The 20,365-nt window shown below is 68.8% G+C and overlaps 1 protein-coding gene across 1 annotated transcript in view; it reads left to right on the top strand.

Annotated features, from left to right (window-relative positions):
- Positions 1-175: 175 nt before the first annotated feature.
- INPPL1 (inositol polyphosphate phosphatase like 1) overlaps positions 176-20,365 on the top strand; it is a 28,581-nt gene continuing 8,391 nt past the window's right edge. The window contains 13 exon segments of the mRNA XM_074150350.1: positions 176-357; positions 10,610-10,673; positions 13,676-13,826; positions 15,038-15,158; positions 15,254-15,391; positions 15,483-15,573; positions 16,550-16,639; positions 17,591-17,689; positions 17,883-18,033; positions 18,284-18,390; positions 18,640-18,742; positions 18,849-19,045; positions 20,070-20,187. Coding sequence (XP_074006451.1) covers positions 176-357; positions 10,610-10,673; positions 13,676-13,826; positions 15,038-15,158; positions 15,254-15,391; positions 15,483-15,573; positions 16,550-16,639; positions 17,591-17,689; positions 17,883-18,033; positions 18,284-18,390; positions 18,640-18,742; positions 18,849-19,045; positions 20,070-20,187 — 1,612 coding nt within the window.

Here is a 20,365-nt window from a genome sequence, read left to right as displayed (position 1 = left end):
CCCGGTGTCTCCCCCCGGTGCCCCCCTCTTGCTCCCCCGCACCCCCCCGGTACCCCCCCCCCGCCCCTCCGTTCCTCCCGCCCCCCGTGGCCCCGCCCCTCCCTGTGCCTGGCCCCGCCCCCTGCCCCGCCCACCGCGGTGGGAGCGCGGCCCCGCGGCGCGGCCCCGGCGGAGCATGGCGGGCGCGGGGGGGCCACCACCGCCACCCCCCCCTCCTCCTCCTCCTTCGCCGCCCTGGTACCACCGGGACCTGAGCCGGGCCGCCGCCGAGGAGCTGCTGGCCCGGGCCGGGCGGGACGGCAGCTTCCTGGTGCGGGACAGCGAGAGCGTGGCGGGGGCCTACGCGCTCTGCCTGCTGTGAGTGCGGGGGGGGGGGCAACCGGGGAGGGGGGGGGGGGCAACCGGGGGAGGGGGACGGGAAACGGGGGGGGAAGCGGGGGGCATCGTGGGGCGACACCGGAGGGGGCAGCGGGGAAGTCGCGGGGAGCACCGGGGTGGGGAAAGGGAACACTGGGGGGCACTGGGGGGGGGGGATCAGGGGGAGCACCGACGAGGTACCGGGGGGGGGGGGGGCATGGGGGGGGAAGCGGGGGGCTTCGGGGGCGGCACCGGAGGGGTCCCGGGGGGCACCGGGGTGGGGAAAGGGGACACTGGGGGGAGTAACGGGGGGCGGGGAGGGGGATCAGGGGGAGCACCGACGAGGTACCGGGGGGGGGGGGCACGGGGGGGATCGGGGGCGACACTGGAGGGGGCAGCGGAGGGGTCCCGGGGGGGGGAAAGGGGACACTGGGGGGCACTGGGGGGGGGATCAGGGGGAGCACCGATGAGGTACCGGGGGGGGGACACCGGGAGGGGGGACGGGGGGAACGGGGGGGGGGCATCGTGGGATGACACCGGAGGGGGCATTGGGGAAGCCGCGGGGAGCATCGGGGGGGGGGGGGAAGGGGACACTGGGGGGCACTGGGGGGGGGGGATCAGGGGGAGCACCGATGAGGTACCGGGGGGGGGACACCGAGAGGGGGGACGGAGGGAACCGGGAGGCACCGGGGGGAGTCTGGGGGACACGGTGGGGGCGTTCCAGGGGGGGCACCGGAGGGGATCCAGGGAAGTACCGTCGGCACGGGTGGGGGGGGGCACGGGGAGGGGAGCAGGGGGGTGTGATCCAGGGGAGCACTAACGAGGTATCGGGGGGGCACCCGAATTGGTCCAGGGGAGCACCGGGGAGAGGGCTGGGGGAGATCTGGGGGGCACGGGGGGGGGGGTGTCCAGGGGGGCACCAGAGGGGATCTGGGGGGAGCACCAGCGAGGTAGCGGGGGGGCACTAGGGGACGTGAACGGGGTGTCCAGGGGAGAACCAGGGGGGGCGGCACTGACACTCAGAGGGGGGGGGGGGGGGGAGCGTGACCCGTCTTGGGGGGACACACTGGATGTGGGGGTCACCAGCACTATGGGGGGGATGGGGCACTGGGGGGGGCAACAGGCACGGGGGTGCTGGGAGTGGGGGGGACAGGGAGTGGGGATCTGGGGGGGCACGGGCAGGGGGAGACCTGGGGGGCACCGGCACTACTGGGGGGGGGGGGGGGGTGTCCAGCACCCGCTCTGGGCTTGGGTGAGGGGTCCTGGGGGACGGGGCACCCACAGAGCGGGGGTCGCTAGCCCTCATGTTTGGGGGGGGTCCCCAGCCCGGGGGTCACGCTGTGGGTCTCGGTGGCTCCTGTGGCAACGCCGGCTGGTGCCGGGGCCACGGGCGAGTGTCGGGGTGCTCCCGGCACCTTGATGTGGTTGGGGTGCGGCCAGGGCACCTCCAAACGAGCCCGTGGGCGCTGGTGGCTACCGGTGGCCGCCGGCTACTTAAAGGGCAACCAAGAACCCGCCGGGAGCCGGCCAGCCCTGGCCCGGGGCTGCGTGCCCTGTGCTGCTCCGGCACCGGCTTCCTCCCCCCCGGGGGCCGGTGGCTAGTGGGAATTTGGTTTCCTGGCCACCCCCCCCCCCCCCCCCCCCCGGGCACGGCGTGGCCGTGGCTACCGGCTCCCAGCGTGGTCTCGCCCCCTGCGCGATGGGGCTGGGGGTGGTGGGGGTGGGGGGCACGGGGGGGGGGTACCCGGTTGGGTGACAGGGTGGTGGTGGCGGGGGGGTCTTGGTGCCAGGCTACGGCGTCTCCCCCCCCCCGTCCTGGCCCGCTGGTGGTGGGAACGTGGCACCCCCGCCGTGGGGCGGGCTCGGAGGCTGGTGTCGTGTCGTGTGTGTGTGTGTGTGTGTCCCCCCCCAACCCCCCCCCCCCGTGCCACTAGCCCTGGCAGGTTGCCCGGCCCGGCTGTGGCTTTTCCCTGGGCTCGTGCCACCGGCCCGGCCGCGGGTGCCACGTGGGCTGCCACCCCCACGGCCGGCCAAAGCCCCCCCAACCCACGGGGAGATGCCACGGCGAGGGGCGGTGGGACAGGAGCGTGCCGCTGGGCTACCGAACGTACCGCGGGGCCACCGAGCGTGCCGCGGGGCTACCGAAGCCCACCCCCCTTTGGCCGGCACGGGGGGCGGCCGGGGCTGCTGGAAAACTCGTCGGCCGCCACCTAAAAATAGCTGCGGGGGCAGGAGGAGGAAAGGGAACTGCGCCGGGATCCCGGCAGCGCCGGCTTCCTTTAACCCTCCCGCCCGCGCGCCGCCACCGGCACCGGCACCCGCACGGCACGGCCGGGCTGCGCCGGGGACAGCCGTGGCTCCCCGGGGACAGCCGTGGCACAGCGGGGCTTCGCAGGGACAGTCGTGGCTCCCCAGGGACACTCGTGGCACAGCGGGGCTTTGTCGGGGACAGTTGTGGCACACTGGGGACAGTTGTGGCACAGTGGGGCTTGGTGGGGGACAGTTGTGGCACAGTGGGGCTTCGCCGGGGACACTTGTGGCACAGTGGGGCTTTGTTGGGGACAGTTGTGGCACACTGGGGACAGTTGTGGCACACCGGGGCTTTATTGGGGACAGTGATGGCACACTGGGGACAGTTGTGGCACACCGGGGCTTTGTTGGGGACAGTCGTGGCACAGCAGGGACAGTTGTGGCACACTGAGGCTTGGTGGGGGACAGTTGTGGCACAGTGGGGCTTCGCCGGGGACAGTTGTGGCACAGTGGGGCTTGGTGGGGGACAGTCGTGGCACAGTGGGGGCAGTCGTGGCACACTGGGGCTTTGTTGGGGACAGTTGTGGCACATCGGGGACAGTCGTGGCGCACTGGGGCTTTGTTGGGGACAGTTGTGGCACACTGGGGGCAGTCGTGGCACAGTGGGGCTTCGCAGGGACAGTCGTGGCACATCGGGGACAGTCGTGGCACACTGGGGCTTTGTTGGGGACAGTCGTGGCACATCGGGGACAGTCGTGGCGCACTGGGGCTTTGTTGGGGACAGTTGTGGCACAGCGGGGCTTTGTTGGGGACAGTGATGGCACACTGGGGACAGTCGTGGCACACCGGGGCTTCGCCAGGGACAGTCGTGGCTCCCCAGGGACAGTCGTGGCTCCCTGGGGACAGTTGTGGCACACTGGGGCTTTGTTGGGGACAGTGATGGCACACTGGGGACAGTTGTGGCACACTGGGGACACTTGTGGCACACCGGGGCTTCGCTGGGGACAGTCGTGGCTCCCCGGGGACAGTCGTGGCACACTGGGGACAGTTGTGGCACACCGGGGCTTTATTGGGGACAGTCGTGGCACAGTGGGGCTTTGTTGGGGACAGTCGTGGCACACTGGGGACAGTCGTGGCACAGTGGGGACGGTTGTGGCACACTGGGGCTTGGTGGGGGACAGTTGTGGCTCCCCAGGGACAGTCGTGGCGCACCAGGGCTTTACCAGGGATAGTTGTGGCACACTGGGGACAGTCGTGGCACACTGGGGACAGTTGTGGCACAGTGGGGCTTCGCCGGGGACAGTCGTGGCTCACCCGGGACAGTCGTGGCACACCGGGGCTTTATTGGGGACAGTCGTGGCTCCCCGGGGACAGTTGTGGCACACTGGGGCTTTGTTGAGGACAGTCGTGGCACACTGGGGACAATTGTGGCACAGTGGGGCTTTGTTGGGGACAGTTGTGGGACACTGGGGACAGTCGTGGCACAGTGGGGCTTTGTTGGGGACAGTCGTGGCACAGCGGGGACAGTTGTGGCACACTGGGGCTTCGCAGGGACAGTTGTGGCACATCGGGGACAGTCGTGGCGCACTGGGGCTTTGTTGGGGACAGTGATGGCACACTGGGGACAGTCATGGCACACTGGGGCTTCGCTGGGGACAGTCGTGGCTCCCCGGGGACAGTTGTGGCACACTAGGGACACTTGTGGCACACTGGGGCTTTGTTGGGGACAGTCGTGGCTCCCCGGGGACAGTCGTGGCACACTAGGGACACTTGTGGCACACTGGGGCTTTGTTGGGGACAGTCGTGGCTCCCCAGGGACAGTCGTGGCACAGTGGGACTTTGTTGGTGACAGTCATGGCACAGCGGGGACAGTTGTGGCACAGTGGGGCTTGGTGGGGGACAGTTGTGGCTCCCCAGGGACAGTCGTGGCACACTGGGGACAGTCGTGGCACAGTGGGGCTTCGCCAGGGACAGTTGTGTCACACGGGGGCTTTGCCAGGGACATTTGTGGCACACTGGGGGCAGACCTGACACACTGGGGCTTTGTTGGGGACAGTCGTGGCTCCCTGGGGACAGTTGTGCCACACTGGGGACAGTTGTGGCACAGTGGGGCTTCGCCGGGGACAGTTGTGGCACACCGGGGCTTCGCAGGGACAGTTGTGGCACAGCGGGGCTTTGTTGGGGACAGTGATGGCACACTGGGGACAGTCGTGGCACACTGGGGCTTTGTTGGGGACAGTTGTGGCTCCCTGGGGACAGTCGTGGCACAGTGGAACTTTGTTGGGGACAGTCGTGGCACAGTGGGGACAGTTGTGGCACACTGGGGCTTTGTTGGGGACAGTCGTGGCACACTGGGGACAGACGTGGCACACTGGGGCTTCGCTGGGGACAGTCGTGGCTCCCTGGGGACAGTCGTGGCACACTGAGGCTTTGTTGGGGACAGTGATGGTACACTGGGGACACTTGTGGCACAGTGGGGTTTCGCAGGGATAGTCATGGCACAGTGGGGCTTTGTCGGGGACAGTCGTGGCTCCCCGGGGACAGTTGTGGCACACTGGGGACAGTTGTGGCACACTGGGGCTTTATTGGGGACAGTCGTGGCACACTGGGGACAGTCGTGGCACAGTGGGGCTTGGTGGGGGACAGTCGTGGCACACTGGGGACAGTTGTGGCACACTGGGGCTTGGTGGGGGACAGTTGTGGCACAGGGGGGCTTCGCCGGGGACAGTCGTGGCACACCGGGGCTTTGCAGGGACAGTTGTGGCACAGCGGGGCTTTGTTGGGGACAGTGATGGCACACTGGGGACAGTCGTGGCACACTGGGGCTTTGTTGGGGACAGTTGTGGCTCCCTGGGGACAGTCATGGCACAGTGGAACTTTGTTGGGGACAGTCGTGGCACAGCGGGGACAGTCGTGGCACACTGGGGACAGTTGTGGCACACTGGGGCTTGGTGGGGGACAGTTGTGGCACAGTGGGGCTTCGCCGGGGACAGTCGTGGCACACCGGGGCTTCGCAGGGACAGTTGTGGCACAGCGGGGCTTTGTTGGGGACAGTGATGGCACACTGGGGACAGTCGTGGCACACTGGGGCTTTGTTGGGGACAGTTGTGGCTCCCTGGGGACAGTCATGGCACAGTGGAACTTTGTTGGGGACAGTCGTGGCACAGCGGGGACAGTCGTGGCACACTGGGGCTTTGTTGGGGACAGTGATGGCACACTGGGGACAGTCGTGGCACACTGGGGACACTTGTGGCACACCGGGGCTTTGTTGGGGACAGTTGTGGCTCCCCGGGGACAGTCGTGGCACACGGGGGTTCACCGGGCCGCTCGTGTCACACGGGGGCTCTGCCGGGGCGGGGGGTGCTGGCACACGGTGGTGACGAGCGCTGGTGTCACCGGCTGACGGCGGGGACAGTCCCCGAGTGGGTGTCTCCCGGGGGGGGGGCGGTGGAGGGGGGGGTGAGTGCCCCCCTCTCTGGGGTGGGGGTGTGGGTGCGGGGGGTCAAACAGCAGCTGGGGGGGGGGGGGCAGCCCCCAGGATGGCATCTGTGGGGCTCCCCCTCACGCCCCCCAGCTGGTGTCCCTCTACCCCCCCCCCCTTGGGTTAGAGACCCCCCCCTGTGCTTCCCCCCCGCTGGCGTTCCTCCTGTGGCCCCCCCCCCTCACCCCCCCAGTTTAGGTTCCCTGTATTGACCTTGTGCTGGGGTTCCCCATGGTCCCCCCCCCCCCCGTCACCCCCCCATTGGGGTTCCTGCTCTGGAGACCCCCACTCTGCTTTAGGGCTTCCCACAGAGGCCCCTTGTAACGCCCCCCCCCCCCAAAGCTGGGGGGCTGTGTGCCCCCCCCCCAGTGATCCCACTGCTGTTGGGCCCCATACAGAGCTCCCTGACCCCAGTTGGGGGGGTCTCCCATGGTCACCCCCCCAGGACTCCTTTGAGTTGGGGACCCCTCAGATCCCTCAGCGGGGGTCTCCCATGGACAACCCCCCCCCCAGGAGGTTTCCCATTCACCCCCCCACCAGTTAGGGGGGTTCCTTATGCCGCCCCCCCCCCACCCCCCCCCCCCCCACCCCTTGGCTGGGCATTGGGACCCCCAGGAGCAGCCCTGGTGCTGGGGGAGCGGGTCCTGCCCCCCCCGGGGTGTGATGCCAGCCATGGCGGGGGGGTGTCCCCACAGGTTTGGGGGGGCGGGAGTGGGGGACCCCCTTCCTGGAGCCCGTAGGAGGGTGCTCGTGCCGTGTCTCCCCCCCCCCCCCCGCCTCCCCCCTGCTGTGGGGCTGGGGGCTGGAGGAGCAGCAGTGACTGGGGTGGGGGACAGGGACAGGGGAGTGGGGTGTCACTGGGGGACACGGTGCTGGGGGGTGGCACCAGGGACATGACACTATGGGGTGGCACTGGGGGACATGGCATTGAGGGGTGACACCGGGGCACATGGCACTGTGGGGAGCGGGGTGGCACTGGGGGATCTGGCACCATGGGGTGGCACCGGGGGACCCGGCGCTGTGGGGGACAGGGTGGCACTGGGGGACATGGCGCTGTGGGGTGACATCAGGAGACCTGGCACCACATGGAGCAGGGTGGCACCAGGGGACTTGGCACTATGGGGAGCGGGATGGCACTGGGGGACCCGGCACTGTGGGGTGACACCAGGGGACCTGGCACCATGGGGTGGCACCAGGGCACTTGGCACTATGGGGAGCGGGGTGGCACTGGGGGACCCGGCACTGTGGGGTGGCACCAGGGGACGTGGCACCACAGGGAGCAGGGTGGCACTGGGGGACATGGCACTGTGGGGAGTGGGATGGCACTGGGGGACCGGCACTGTGGGGTGGCACCGGGGGACCTGGCACTATGGGGAGCAGGGTGGCAGTTGGGGACCTGGCGCCGTGGGGTGGCACCAGGCGACATGGCACTGTCAGGGGTGAGGTGACACTGAGGGATCTGGCACTGTGGGGTGGCACTGGGGACCTGGCACTGTGGGGTGGCACCAGGGGACGTGGCACCACAGGGAGCAGGGTGGCACTGGGGGACGTGGCACTGTGGGGAGTGGGATGGCACTGGGGGACCCGGCACTGTGGGGTGGCACCAGGGGACATGGCACCACATGGAGCAGGGTGGCACCAGGGGACCTGGCACTATGGGGAGCAGAATGGCAGTTGAGGACCTGGCACCGTGGGGTGGCACCAGGCGACATGGCAGTGTCAGGGGTGAGGTGGCACTGTAGGACTTGGCACTTTGGGGTGGCACCAGGGGACGTGGCACCACAGGGAGCAGGGTGGCACCAGGGGACCTGGCACTATGGGGAGCGAGGTGGCACTGGGGGATCTGGCACTGTGGGGTGGCACCGGGGGACCCGGCGCTGTGGGGGACAGGGTGGCACTGGGGGACATGGCGCTGTGGGGTGGCACCAGGGGACGTGGCACCACAGGGAGCAGGGTGGCACTGGGGGACATGGCACTGTGGGGAGTGGGATGGCACTGGGGGACCTGGCACTGTGGGGTGGCACCAGGGGACGTGGCAGTGTCAGGGGTGAGGTGGCACTGTAGGACTTGGCGCTGTGGGGTGGCACCAGGGGACGTGGCACCACAGGGAGCAGGGTGGCACTGGGGGACATGGCACTGTGGGGAGTGGGATGGCACTGGGGGACCTGGCACTGTGGGGTGGCACCAGGGGACGTGGCAGTGTCAGGGGTGAGGTGGCACTGTAGGACTTGGCACTTTGGGGTGGCACCAGGGGACGTGGCACCACAGGGAGCAGGGTGGCACCAGGGCACTTGGCACTATGGGGATCGAGGTGGCACTGGGGGATCTGGCACCGGGGGGTGGCACTGGGGGACCCGGCACTGTGGGGAACAGGGTGGCACTGGGGGACATGGCGCTGTGGGGTGACATCAGGAGACGTGGCACCACATGGAGCAGGGTGGCACCAGGGGACCTGGCACCGTGGGGTGGCACCAGGGCACTTGGCACTATGGGGAGTGAGGTGGCACTGGGGGATCTGGCACCAGGGGGTGGCACCGGGGGACCCAGCGCTGTGGGGGACAGGGTGGCACTGGGGGACATGGCGCTGTGGGGTGACATCAGGAGACGTGGCACCACATGGAGCAGGGTGGCACCAGGGGACCTGGCACCGTGGGGTGGCACCAGGGCACTTGGCACTATGGGGAGCGGGGTGGCACTGTAGGACTTGGCACTTTGGGGTGGCACCAGGGGACGTGGCACCACAGGGAGAAGGGTGGCACCAGGGCACTTGGCACTATGGGGAGTGAGGTGGCACTGGGGGATCTGGCACCGGGGGGTGGCACCGGGGGACCCAGCGCTGTGGGGGACAGGGTGGCACTGGGGGACATGGCGCTGTGGGGTGGCACCAGGGGACGTGGCACCACAGGGAGCAGGGTGGCACCAGGGGACCTGGCACCGTGGGGTGGCACCAGGGCACTTGGCACTATGGGGAGCGGGGTGGCACTGGGGGACCCGGCACTGTGGGGTGGCACCAGGGGACGTGGCACCACAGGGAGCAGGGTGGCACCAGGGGACCTGGCACTATGGGGAGCAGAATGGCAGTTGAGGACCTGGCACCGTGGGGTGGCACCAGGTGACATGGCAGTGTCAGGGGTGAGGTGGCACTGTAGGACTTGGCACTTTGGGGTGGCACCAGGGGACGTGGCACCACAGGGAGCAGGGTGGCACCAGGGGACCTGGCACTATGGGGAGTGAGGTGGCACTGGGGGATCTGGCACCGTGAGGTGGCACCGGGGGACCCGGTGCTGTGGGGGACAGGGTGGCACTGGGGGACCCGGCACCATGGGGTGGCACTGGGGGACCCGGCAGTGCCAGGCAGGGCACCCCCTCTGGGGGCACAGACACAGTGGCAGGGGGACACTGCCTGGCCCCGCTCCCCCAGCCCCATGGGGGGGTGCCACCAGAGCAGGGGACACCGCAGCCGGGCTGCCGGGTGGCCCTGGCGCGGTGACAGCCACGGTGACCTCCACGTGTGCCATGGCCGGGGGCCAGCCCAGGAGCCACCGTCCCTGTCGCTGTCACCTGGGGTGGGGGGAGGTCTGGCCGTGCCGGGGGTCCCCCTGCCGGGGAGGGGACAAGCGTGGGGTCCTTGTCCTGGTCCCTGCGCCTGCTGGCGTCGGCGCCCCGTCTCTCAGCGCCACTTGTCACCCCCTGCCCCGGGATCGTGTCCCCGGTTCCGCTGAGCTTCCACTGGAAAATAAATTGTTTCCTGCCCTCCCGGCTGCCAGCTCCTGCCTGTCCCTGCCTGTCCCTGCCTGTCCCTGCCTCCTCCTGCCTCCTCCTGCCTCCTCCTGCCTGTCCCTGCCTGTCCCTGCCTGTCCCTGCCTCCTCCTGCCTGTCCCTGCCTCCTCCTGCCTCCTCCTGCCTGTCCCTGCCTGTCCCTGCCTCCTCCTGCCTGTCTCCTGCCTGTTCCTGTCTGTCCCCTGCCTGTCTCCTGCCTGTTCCTGTCTGTCCCTGCCAGCTCCTGCCTGTCCCCTGCCTGTCCCTGCTTGTCCCCTGCCTCCTCCTGCCTGTCCCTGCCTCTCCCCTGCTTCCTCCTGCCTCCTCCTGCCTGCTCTGCCTGTCCCCTGCCTGTCCCTGCCTGTCCCTGCCTCCCGGGCAGGGGACAGGCAGTGGGGCCAGGATCCGTGGGGCAGGCTGGGGATGGCTTGGGGACACGGGGGTGTCGATGAAGGGGGCCCCCTTGGGGCAAGTGGGGGGTCACTCTGGGACCCCTGGGACCCCCCGGGACCCCCCACCCCTCCCGCGGGCATTTTCCCATAGGAGCCGGGCTGAGACCCGGCAGCTCGTTGCATGCCACAGGCGATGGTAACACCAGAGCTGTGGGTGCTCGTGCCAGGCTGGTGACACGGGGGTCCCGCAGGACGGGTGCCCGGCGTCCCCCTGGCACTGGGGGGGCCATGCAGGGCAGAAAGGGGATGTCTGTCCCCCCCCGGCACCCCCTTCCTGACACCCCCCCTCCCCGCTTCCCGGTGCCCGCAGGTTCCAGAAGCACGTCCACACCTACCGCATCCTGCCCGACGAGGAGGAGTTCCTGGCCGTGCAGGTGGGCACTGTCACCCCCCGCCCCACTGGCTGTCCCCTGGCACTGCCACTGTGCCACCAGCGTGCCCGGCTCCCGGCATGGCATCGGCACTGTGCCATGAGCGTGCCCAGCTACTGGCATGGCAGAGCTTGGCATCACCGCTGTGCCATGAGTGTGCCTGGTTCCCAGCATGGCACAGCTTGGCATCACCACTGTGCCATGAGTGTGCCCGGCTCCTGGCATGGCACAGCTTGGCATCAGCACTGTGCCATGAGTGTGCCCGGCTCCTGGCATGGCAGTGCTCGGCATTGCCACTGTGCCATGAGTGTGCCCGGCTCCTGGCATGGCTCGAGGCTTGGCACAGCTTGGCATCACCACTGTGCCATGAGTGTGCCCGGTTACCAGCATGGCAGGGCTTGGCATCGCCATTGTGCCATGAGTGTGCCCGGCTCCTGGCATGGCTCGAGGCTTGGCACAGCTTGGCATCGGCACTGTGCCATGAGTGTGCCCGGCTCGTGGCACGGCTGGATGGCTCTAGAGGGCTTGGTCTCGTCCCTGTGCCACCAGCGTGCCCGGCTCCCGGCATGGCATCGGCACTGTGCCACGAGTGTGCCCGGCTCCTGGCACGGCTCGAGGCTTGGCATGGTTTGGCATCGCCACTGTGCCATGAGTGTGCCCGGTTCCTGGCATGGCAGAGCTTGGCATCTCCATTGTGCCACCAGTGTGCCTGACTCTCTGCATGGCAAGGATTGGCATCGGCACTGTGCCACGAGTGTGCCCGGCTCCTGGCATGGCTCGAGGCTTGGCACGGTTTGGCATCGCCACTGTGCCATGAGTGTGCCCGGTTTCCGGCATGGCAGAGCTTGGCATCTCGAGACATTGTGCCACCAGTGTGCCTGACTCCCTGCATGGCAAGGATTGGCATCTCCACTGTGCCATGAGTGTGCCCGGCTCCTGGCACAGCTCGAGGCTTGGCACAGCTTGGCATCGGCACTGTGCCGTGAGTGTGCCCGGCTCCTGGCATGGCAGAGCTTGGCATCTCCATTGTGCCATGAGCGTGCCCGGTTCCTGGCACGGCAGGGCTTGGCATCGGCACTGTGCCACGAGTGTGCCTGGCTCCTGGCACGGCTCGAGGCTTGGCACGGCTTGGCATCGGCACCGTGCCATGAGTGTGCCCGGCTCCTGGCATGGCATCGCCACTGTGCCACCAGCGTGCCCGACTCATGGCATGGCATCGGCACTTTGCCATGAGTGTGCCCAGCTCGTGGCACGGCAGGGCTTGGCATCGGCACTGTGCCACGAGTGTGCCCGGCTCCTGGCACGGCTCGAGGCTTGGCACGGCTTGGCATCGGCACCGTGCCATGAGCGTGCCTGGTTCCCGGCACGGCATCGGCACAGTGCCACGAGTGTGCCCCGGTTCCCGGCACGGCTCGAGCCTTGGCAGGGGTTGGCATCGGGTTGCCAAAGCAGCCTCGGCACTGTGCCACGAGTGTGCCCGGTTGCCGGCATGGCTCGTTAGGGCTCGGATTCGGCACCGTGCCACGAGCGTGCCCGGCTCCTGGCACAGCCGGAGGGCTCCTCAGGGCTGGGATTCGGCACCGTGCCACGAGCGTGCCCGGCTCCCGGCGCGGCTGGCGGCTGGGCATCGCCCATCTTGGCCCGTCCGGCGTCACCGGGTATTTTTAGAGCAACAGAAGCCCCTTTGTGCCGTCCGGGCAAAGCCGGAAAGAGCCGCCCCCGGCAGGGAGGAGGCTGAGGGACGGCGGCTGCTGCCTGCACCCTGCCTGCACCCTGCCTGCCAGCCCTGCCTGCGCCCTCCCTGTGCCCTGCCTGCGCCCTGCCTGCCAGCCCTGCCTGCACCCTGCCTGCGCCCTGCCTGCGCCCTGCCTGCACCCTGCCTGCGCCCTGCCTGCCAGCCCTGCCTGCGCCCTGCCTGCACCCTGCCTGCGCCCTGCCTGCGCCCTGCCTGCAACCTGTCAGTCCTGCCTGCACCCTGCCTGCCCCCTGCCTGCCCCCTGCCTGCCAGCCCTGCCTGCCCCCTGCCTGCGCCCTGCCTGCAACCTGTCAGTCCTGCCTGCGCCCTGCCTGCCAGCCCTGCCTGTGCCCTGCCTGCACCCTGCCTGCCAGCCCTCCCTGCGCCCTGCCTGCCCCCTGCCAGCCCCCTGCCTGCACCCTGCCTGCACCCTGCCTGCCAGCCCTGCCTGCACCCTGCCTGCACCCTGCCAGCCCTGCCTGCCCCCTGCCTGCACGGGGGGGGTCCCTGCATGTGGGGGGGGATCTCTCCATATAGGGGGGCCCTACATGGGGGATCCCTGCAGGGGAGGGGGGCCCTCCACAATGGGGACCCCTGCATGTTGGGGGGATCCCTCCACATGGGGGTTCCCTGCATGTTGGGGGGGGGTCCCTGCATGGGGTGATCACTACATATAGGGGTACCTTACATATGGGGGGGGTCCCATCATGGGGGGGGGTCCCTGTGTGGGGGAGACCCTGCATGTGGGGGTTCCCTACACAGAGGGGGGGTCCTGTCACGGGGGGGTCCCTGCATGTGGGGGGGTTCCTTCATGTGGGGGTTCCCTACACAGAGGGGGGGTCCTGTCATGGGGGGGACCCTACATGTAGGGGTTCCCTACACAGAGGGGGGGTCCTGTCACAGGGGGGTCCCTGCATGTGGGGGGGTCCCTTCATGTGGGGGTTCCCTACACAGAGGGAGGGTTCTGTCACGGGGGGGTCCCTGCATGTGGGGGGGTCCCTTCATGTGGGGGTTCCCTACACAGAGGGGGGGGTCCTGTCATGGGGGGGTCCCTGCGTGGGGGAGACCCTGCATGTGGGGGTTCCCTACACAGAGGGGGGGGTCCCTTCATATGGGGAGTCCCTGTATAGAGGGGGGTTCATGCATGGGGTGATCCCTTCATGGGGGGGGGGGGGAGGGGGGTAGGGGGATGGAATGTATGTGTGTGTGTGTGTGTGTGCCCCCCCCCCGGGCAGGTGCTGACCCTGCCCCGTGTCCCCTGTCCCCGCAGACGTCGCAGGGGGTGCAGGTTCGTCGCTTCCAGACGCTGAGCGAGCTCATCGCCCTCTACCTTCAGCCCAACCAGGGGCTGGTCTGCACCCTCCTCTTCCCCGTCGAGAGGGAGAAGGACAAGGACCCCCCCGAGGACAGGGACTACTCGGGTACGGCAGGTGACAGGGGTGAGCTCTCGGGCCCCCCTGGTCCCCACGGGGGGCTGTCACTGACCCCCCTCCTCACCCCATTGCAGATGGAGGGGATGACAAGGCACCCTTGAAGCAGGGCTGTCCCTGCATATGGGGGTGTCCCTGCATATGGGGGGGTCCCTGCGTATGGGGGGGTACAGCAGGTGACCCAGGTGGGCTCTTGGGCCCCCTGGTCCCTACGGGGGGGCTGTAAGTGTCCCCCCTCCTCACCCCATTGCAGGTGGAGGGGATGACAAGGCACCCTTGCATGGAGGGGTGTCCCTGCATATGGGGGGGTCCCTTCATATGGGGGGGTCTCTGCATATGGGGGGGTACAGCAGGTGACCCAGGTGAGCTCTCGGGCCCCCTGGTCCCCATGGGGGGCGGTCACCACCCCCCCTCCTCACTCCATTGCAGGTAGAGGGGATGACAAGGCACCTTTGCATGGGGGGGGTCCTTGCATATGGGGGTGTCCGTGCATATGGGGTCCTTGATTATGGCGGGGGGGTCCCTGCGTAGAGGACAGGGACCACTTGGGTATGGCAGGTGACACGGGTGGGCTCTTGGGACCCCCAGTCCTCGTGGGGGGCTGTCAGTGTCCCCCCTCCTCACCCCATTGCAGGTGGAGGGGATGACAAGGCACCCTTGCATGGGGGGGTGTCCCTGTATATGGGGTCCCTGATTATGGGGGGGGTGTCCCTGCATATGGGGGGGTCCCTGCGTATGGGGGGTACGGCAGGTGACCCAGGGGGGCTCTCGGGCCCCCTGGTCCCCATGGGGGGGCTGTCACTGACCCCCCTCACCCCACTGCAGGTAGAGGGGATGACAAGGCACCTTTGCAAGGGGGGGGTCCTTGCATATGGGGGTGTCCGTGCATATGGGGTCCCTGATTATGGCAGGGGGGGTCCCTGCGTAGAGGACAGGGACCACTTGGGTATGGCAGGTGACACGGGTGGGCTCTTGGGACCCCCAGTCCTCGTGGGGGGCTGTCAGTGTCCCCCCTCCTCACCCCGTTGCAGGTGGAGGGGATGACAAGGCACCCTTGCATGGGGGGGTGTCCCTGTATATGGGGGGGTCCCTGCATATGGGGGGGTACGGCAGGTGACCCAGGTGAGCTCTTGGACCCCCCTGGTCCCCATGGGGGGCTGTCACTGACACCTTCCCCCCCCCCCCACCTCACCCCATTGCAGATGGAGAAGATGACAAGCCACCCTTGCCACCACGCTCAGGTTCCACCAGCTTCTCCGGCTCTTCTGTGGGGCTCAGCCCCACCAGTCTGGGACCGTCCGGGATGGAGGGGATGGCGGAGAGGTGAGGGGTCCTGCCTTGTCCCGAACCCCCCCCCCCCCACCCTGCCTTGTCCCCCCCTACCTGTCCCTCACCCTCTGGGCCCCCCTCCCCTGCAGCACCAACGGGCTGAGCAGCATCTCCCACGAGTACCTGAAGGGCAGCTACACCCTGGACCTGGAGGCGGTGAAAGGGGGGGCCAGCAGCCTCCCCCACCTCAACAGGACCCTCGTCACCTCCTGCAAACGGCTGCACAGGTGGGTTGGGGGGCGCTGGGGAGGGCCGGAGGGAGGGGGGGTGGCTGATCCTGTTCACACACCACCACCCCCTGCCCCACAACTTCCCCAGCGAGGTGGACAAGGTGCTGGCGGGGCTGGAGATCCTCTCCAAGGTGTTCGACCAGCAGAGCTCCCCCATGGTCTCCAAGATCCTCCAGCAGGTGAGGGGGGGGGGACACACACACATGAAGGGACATGGGGACGCGGTGGTGACACCCCCTCAAACCCCCCAAGCCCGGGAATGTGCCCAGGGACCCACCACGGGGACGCGCGGTTGGTGGGAAGGGCAGGGGAGAGGCACCCACCTGGGATCTGGGGGTCCCATCCTGCCCCCTCCTGCGGTGCTGGGGGGGTCCTGACCCTCTGGGGGGGCTGGGATGGTTCCGGGGGTCCCATCCTGTCCCATCCCATGATGCTGGGGGGGTCCTGACCCTCTGGGGGGGCTGGGATGGTTCTGGGGGTCCCATCCTGTCCCATCCCATGATGCTGGGGGGTCCTGTTCCCTCTGAGGGGGGGCGGAGATGGATCCGGGGGTCCCATCCTGCCCCATCGCATGATTCTGGGGGGGTCCTGTCCCTCTGGGGTGTTGGGATGGATCCAGGGGTTCCATCCTGCCCCTCGGGGTGCTGGGGGGGTCCGAGGGTCCCATCCTGCCCCCCAGGGTGCTGGGTGCATCCAGGGGTCCCTTCCTCCCCATTGGGGTGCTGGGAGGGTTGGGGGTCCCGTCCTGTCCCTCAGGATGCCGTGGGGGGGTCCGTGTGGTGGGTGACGTGTGGGGCGCAGGCGGTGGGGCGGAGCAGGGAGCTGTGGGTGGGGGTCCCATCCTGCCCCTTGGGGTCCTGTGGGGAGGGGTGGGGGTCCCATCTCACCCCTCGGGGTGCTGTGGGGAGGGGTGGGGGTCCCATCCTGTCCCTCAGGATGCCGTGGGGGGGTCGGTGTGGTGGGTGACGTGTGGGGCGCAGGCAGTGGGGCGGAGCGGGGAGCTGTGGGTGGGGGTCCCATCCTGCCCCTCGGGGTGCTGGTGGGTTGGGGGTCCCGTCCCACCCCTGGGGGTGCCGTGGGGAGGGGTGGGGGTCCCATCCCACCCCTGGGGGTGCCGTGGGGGGGTCGGTGCGGTGGGTGACGTGTGGGGCGCAGGCGGCGGGGCAGAGCGGGGAGCAGGAGCTGGAGAACCTGGTGCTGAAGCTCTCGGTGCTGAAGGATTTTCTCTCCAGCATCGAGAAGAAGGTGAAGCTGGGGGGGGGACGGGGGGGGGGGGGGGGAATATGGGGAAGAGGGACATGACACAGGGCTGGGGGGTCCCACTGTGGGGGGGGGGTGGTGGGGGGTGTCTGTGGTGGGTCCTGTGTTGGGGTCACGATCCAGATGGTGCTGGGGCAAAAATGAAGTGCCTGGGGGGTGCAGAGGGGACACGGGGGGGGGGCTGGGGGGCTGAAGGGATCTTGGGGGGGGGGTGGGGGACTGGGTGGGGGGCTGATGGAGGTGGGGGTCTGTGGGAGCTGGGGGTCTGTTTGAGCTGGGGGGGCTGATGGGACTGGGGGGGCTGTTGGAGCTGGGGGGGTCTGTTTGAGCTGGGGGGGCTGATGGGACTGGGGGGGCTGTTGGAGCTGGGGGGGGCTGATGGAGCTGGGGGGGCTGATGGAGTTGGGGTTCTGGGGGGGCTGATGGAACTGGGGGCTTGGGAGGGCTGGTAGAGCTGGGGGGGCTGATGGGACTTGGGGGGTTGATTGGGCTGGGGGGGCTGTTGGGGCTGGGGGGGGCTGATGGGGGTGGGGGGGGCTGATAGGACTGGGGGGCCTTGGGAGGGCTGGTAGAGCTGGGGGGGCTAATGGGGCTGAGTTTCTGATGGGGCTGGGGGGGCTGATGGAGCTTGGGGGGGCTGTTTGAGCTGGGGGGGCTGATGGGGCTGGGGGGGCTTTGGAGCTGGGAGACTGTTGGGGCTGGGGGGTCTGTTGGGGCTGGGGGGGCTGATGGAGTTGGGGGGGGCTGATGGGACTGGGGGGGTTGATTGGGCTGGGGGGTCTGTTGGAGCTGGGGGGGCTGTTGGAGCTGGGGGGGCTGTTGGGGGCTGATGGAGCTGGGGGGACTGATGGGGCTTGGGGGGCTTTTGGGGCTGGGGGTTGGGAGGGGGGGGGGCGGTTGGGGGGGCGTTGGGGCTGACAACTCCGGCTGTGCCAGGCGCTGAAGGCCCTGCAGGAGATGAGCTCGGCCGCCCCCCCGGCGCCCCCCCAGCCCCTCTCCCGCAAGGCCAAGTGCATCCCGGTGCAGACCTTCGAGGTGAGCCCCCCCCCCATCCCACCCCCCACCCCCCCCCCCCCCGACCACGGCAGGATCATCCTCAGCACCGACCCACCACGGTCCCCCTTGGGGAGGGGATTTGGGGGTGCTGGGGGTGTCCCCTCTGCCACCCCCCTCCCAGCCCCTGGTGTGTGTGTGTGTGTGTGTGTGTCCCGTGTGTCCCCCCCCCCAGGTGAAGCTGGATGTCACCCTCGGGGACCTGACCAAGATCGGGAAGTCCCAGAAGTACACGCTGAGCGTGGACGTGGAGGGGGGGAAGCTGGTGGTCCTCAAGAAGCAGAAGGACTCCCAGGAGGACTGGAACACCTTCACCCACGACAAAAGTGAGCCAAGGCCAAAATTGGGGGGGGGGGGGGTCACACACACACACACACACCCCCCCCCCAGCCCTCCCCAGCACCCCAAACTGGGGGGCTGACATCCCTCTGGGGCTCGGTGGTGGGGTGACCCCATCCTGGGTGGCCCTACAACCCTGGGTGTCACCCAGAACCTGGGCAGGGGTTGCGGTGGGGACCCCGGTGTGTCGTCCGTGTCCCCCCCCCCCCCCCAAAAAAAAAAATCCCCCCCCCCCAGTCCGGCAGCTGATCAAGTCGCAGCGGGTGCAGAACAAACTGGGCATCGTTTTTGAGAAGGAAAAGGACAAAACGCAGCGGAAAGATTTCGTTTTCGTCAGCGCCCGGGTGGGTCACGCTCTGCCGGGATTTGAGGGGGGGGCACACATTGATGGGGGGGGTGGGGAGTGGGGATTTAACCCTTGTTTCCCCCCCCGGGGCGGGGGGGGGCTCGAGGACGGGGGGGACAGTGCTGGGTGGGTGTCCCCGGGGTGGTCCCTGTGCCAGGGAGGGGGGGGGGGGTGAGTTTGGCTGAGCTGAGTTGGGGGGGGCTGTGGGGCACCCCCTTAACTCACTTTTTGCGCCCCCCCCCGGCAGAAGCGGGAAGCTTTTTGCCAGCTCCTGCAGCTGATGAAGAACAAGCATTCCCACCAGGATGAGCCCGACATGATCTCCATCTTCATCGGCACCTGGAATATGGGTGAGAGCGGGATCCCTTTAGGGGGGGGACGACACAAAGCCCCTGGAGTCTCCCCCCACCCTGACTGTGCCCCTTTTTTCCGTCCCCCCCCCCCCCTCCCCTGCAGGCAGCGTGCCCCCCCCCAAGAACATCACCTCCTGGTTCACCTCCAAGGGGCTGGGGAAGACGCTGGATGAGGTGACGGTGGCCATTCCCCACGACATCTACGTCTTCGGCACCCAGGAGAATTCCCTGGGGGACAAGGAGTGGGTGGATTTTCTCCGCGCCGTCCTCAAGGACTTCACGGAGGTCGAGTACCGCCCGGTAGGAAGCGGGGAAGGGGGATCCTGGGGGGGGGCGGGCAGATGTCGTGGGGTGCAGCCACCGGTGGGTGGTGGGAGATGGGTGATGCTCGGTGTCCCTGGGATGGATCTGGGGGTCCCATCCTGCCCCATCCCTTCGGGCTGGGGGGGTCGTGCCCCTCAGGATGGGGCTGGGATGGATCTGGGGGTCCCATCCTGCCCCATCCCAGGGTGCTGAGGGGGGGTCCTTGCCCCTCTGGGGGGCTGGGATGGATCTGGGGGTCCCATCCTGTCCCATCCCAGGGTGCTGAGGGGGGGTCCTTGCCCCTCTGGGGGGCTGGGATGGATCTGGGGGTCCCATCCTGCCCCATCCCATGGGGCTGGGGGGGGTCCTGCCCCTCTTGGGAGTGGGGATGGATCTGGGGGTCCCATCCTGCCCCATCTCACAGTGCTGGGGGGGTCCTGCCCCTCTGGGGGAGCTGGAATGGATCTTTGGGTCAAATCCTGCCCCATCCCATGGTGCTGGGGTGGTGGTCCTGGCCCTCTGGGGGAGCTGGAATGGATCCGGGGGTCCCATCCTGCCCTGCCGCACGGTGCTGGGGGGGTCCTGCCCCTTGGGGAGGGCTGGGATGGATCTGGGGGTCCCATCCTGCCCCATCCCTTCGGGCTGGGGGGGTCCTGCCCCTCTGGGGGAGTGGGGATGGATCTGGGGGTCCCATCCTGCCCCATCCCATGGTGCTGGGGTGGTGATCCTGGCCCTCTGGGGGAGCTGGAATGTATCCGGGGGTCCCATCCTGCCCTCCCGCACAGTGCTGGGGGGGTCCTGCCCCTTGGGGAGGGCTGGGATGGATCTGGGGGTCCCATCCTGCCCCATCTCAGGGTGCTGGGGGGGTGGGATGGATCTGGGGGTCCCATCCTGCCCCATCCCTCCACCTCCTGCCTGGGTGCTGGGGGGCTCTGGCTGCTCCCATGGCCCGGGGGGTCTGTGGGTGCTGGGGGACCCCTGGGGGGGGGGTGGGTGTGACAGGGTGACCGTGCCCCCCCAGGTGGCCGTGCAGTCGCTGTGGAACATCAAACTGGTGGTACTGGTGAAGCCGGAGCACGAGAACCGCATCAGCCACGTGGGCACCTCCAGCGTCAAGACCGGGATCGCCAACACCCTGGGTGGGGGGCGCTGGGGGGGCGCCATGGTGGGGGGGGTGGTGTTGCACGAGGAGGGGTCCTGGAGTGTGTGTGTTGCACGAGGCAGGTTCAGGGGGGTGTGTGGTGCACGAGGAGGGGTCTGGGTCTGTGTGCGTTGTGTGAGCAGGGGTCCGTGTGTGTGTGCGTTGCACGAGGAGGA

The sequence above is a fragment of the Numenius arquata genome, chromosome 1 (assembly GCF_964106895.1).
Source record: "Numenius arquata chromosome 1, bNumArq3.hap1.1, whole genome shotgun sequence".
Classification (NCBI taxonomy): domain Eukaryota; kingdom Metazoa; phylum Chordata; class Aves; order Charadriiformes; family Scolopacidae; genus Numenius; species Numenius arquata.
Note: the sequence above shows the minus strand (reverse complement) of the source record. Positions and strands in the feature narration are given on the sequence as shown.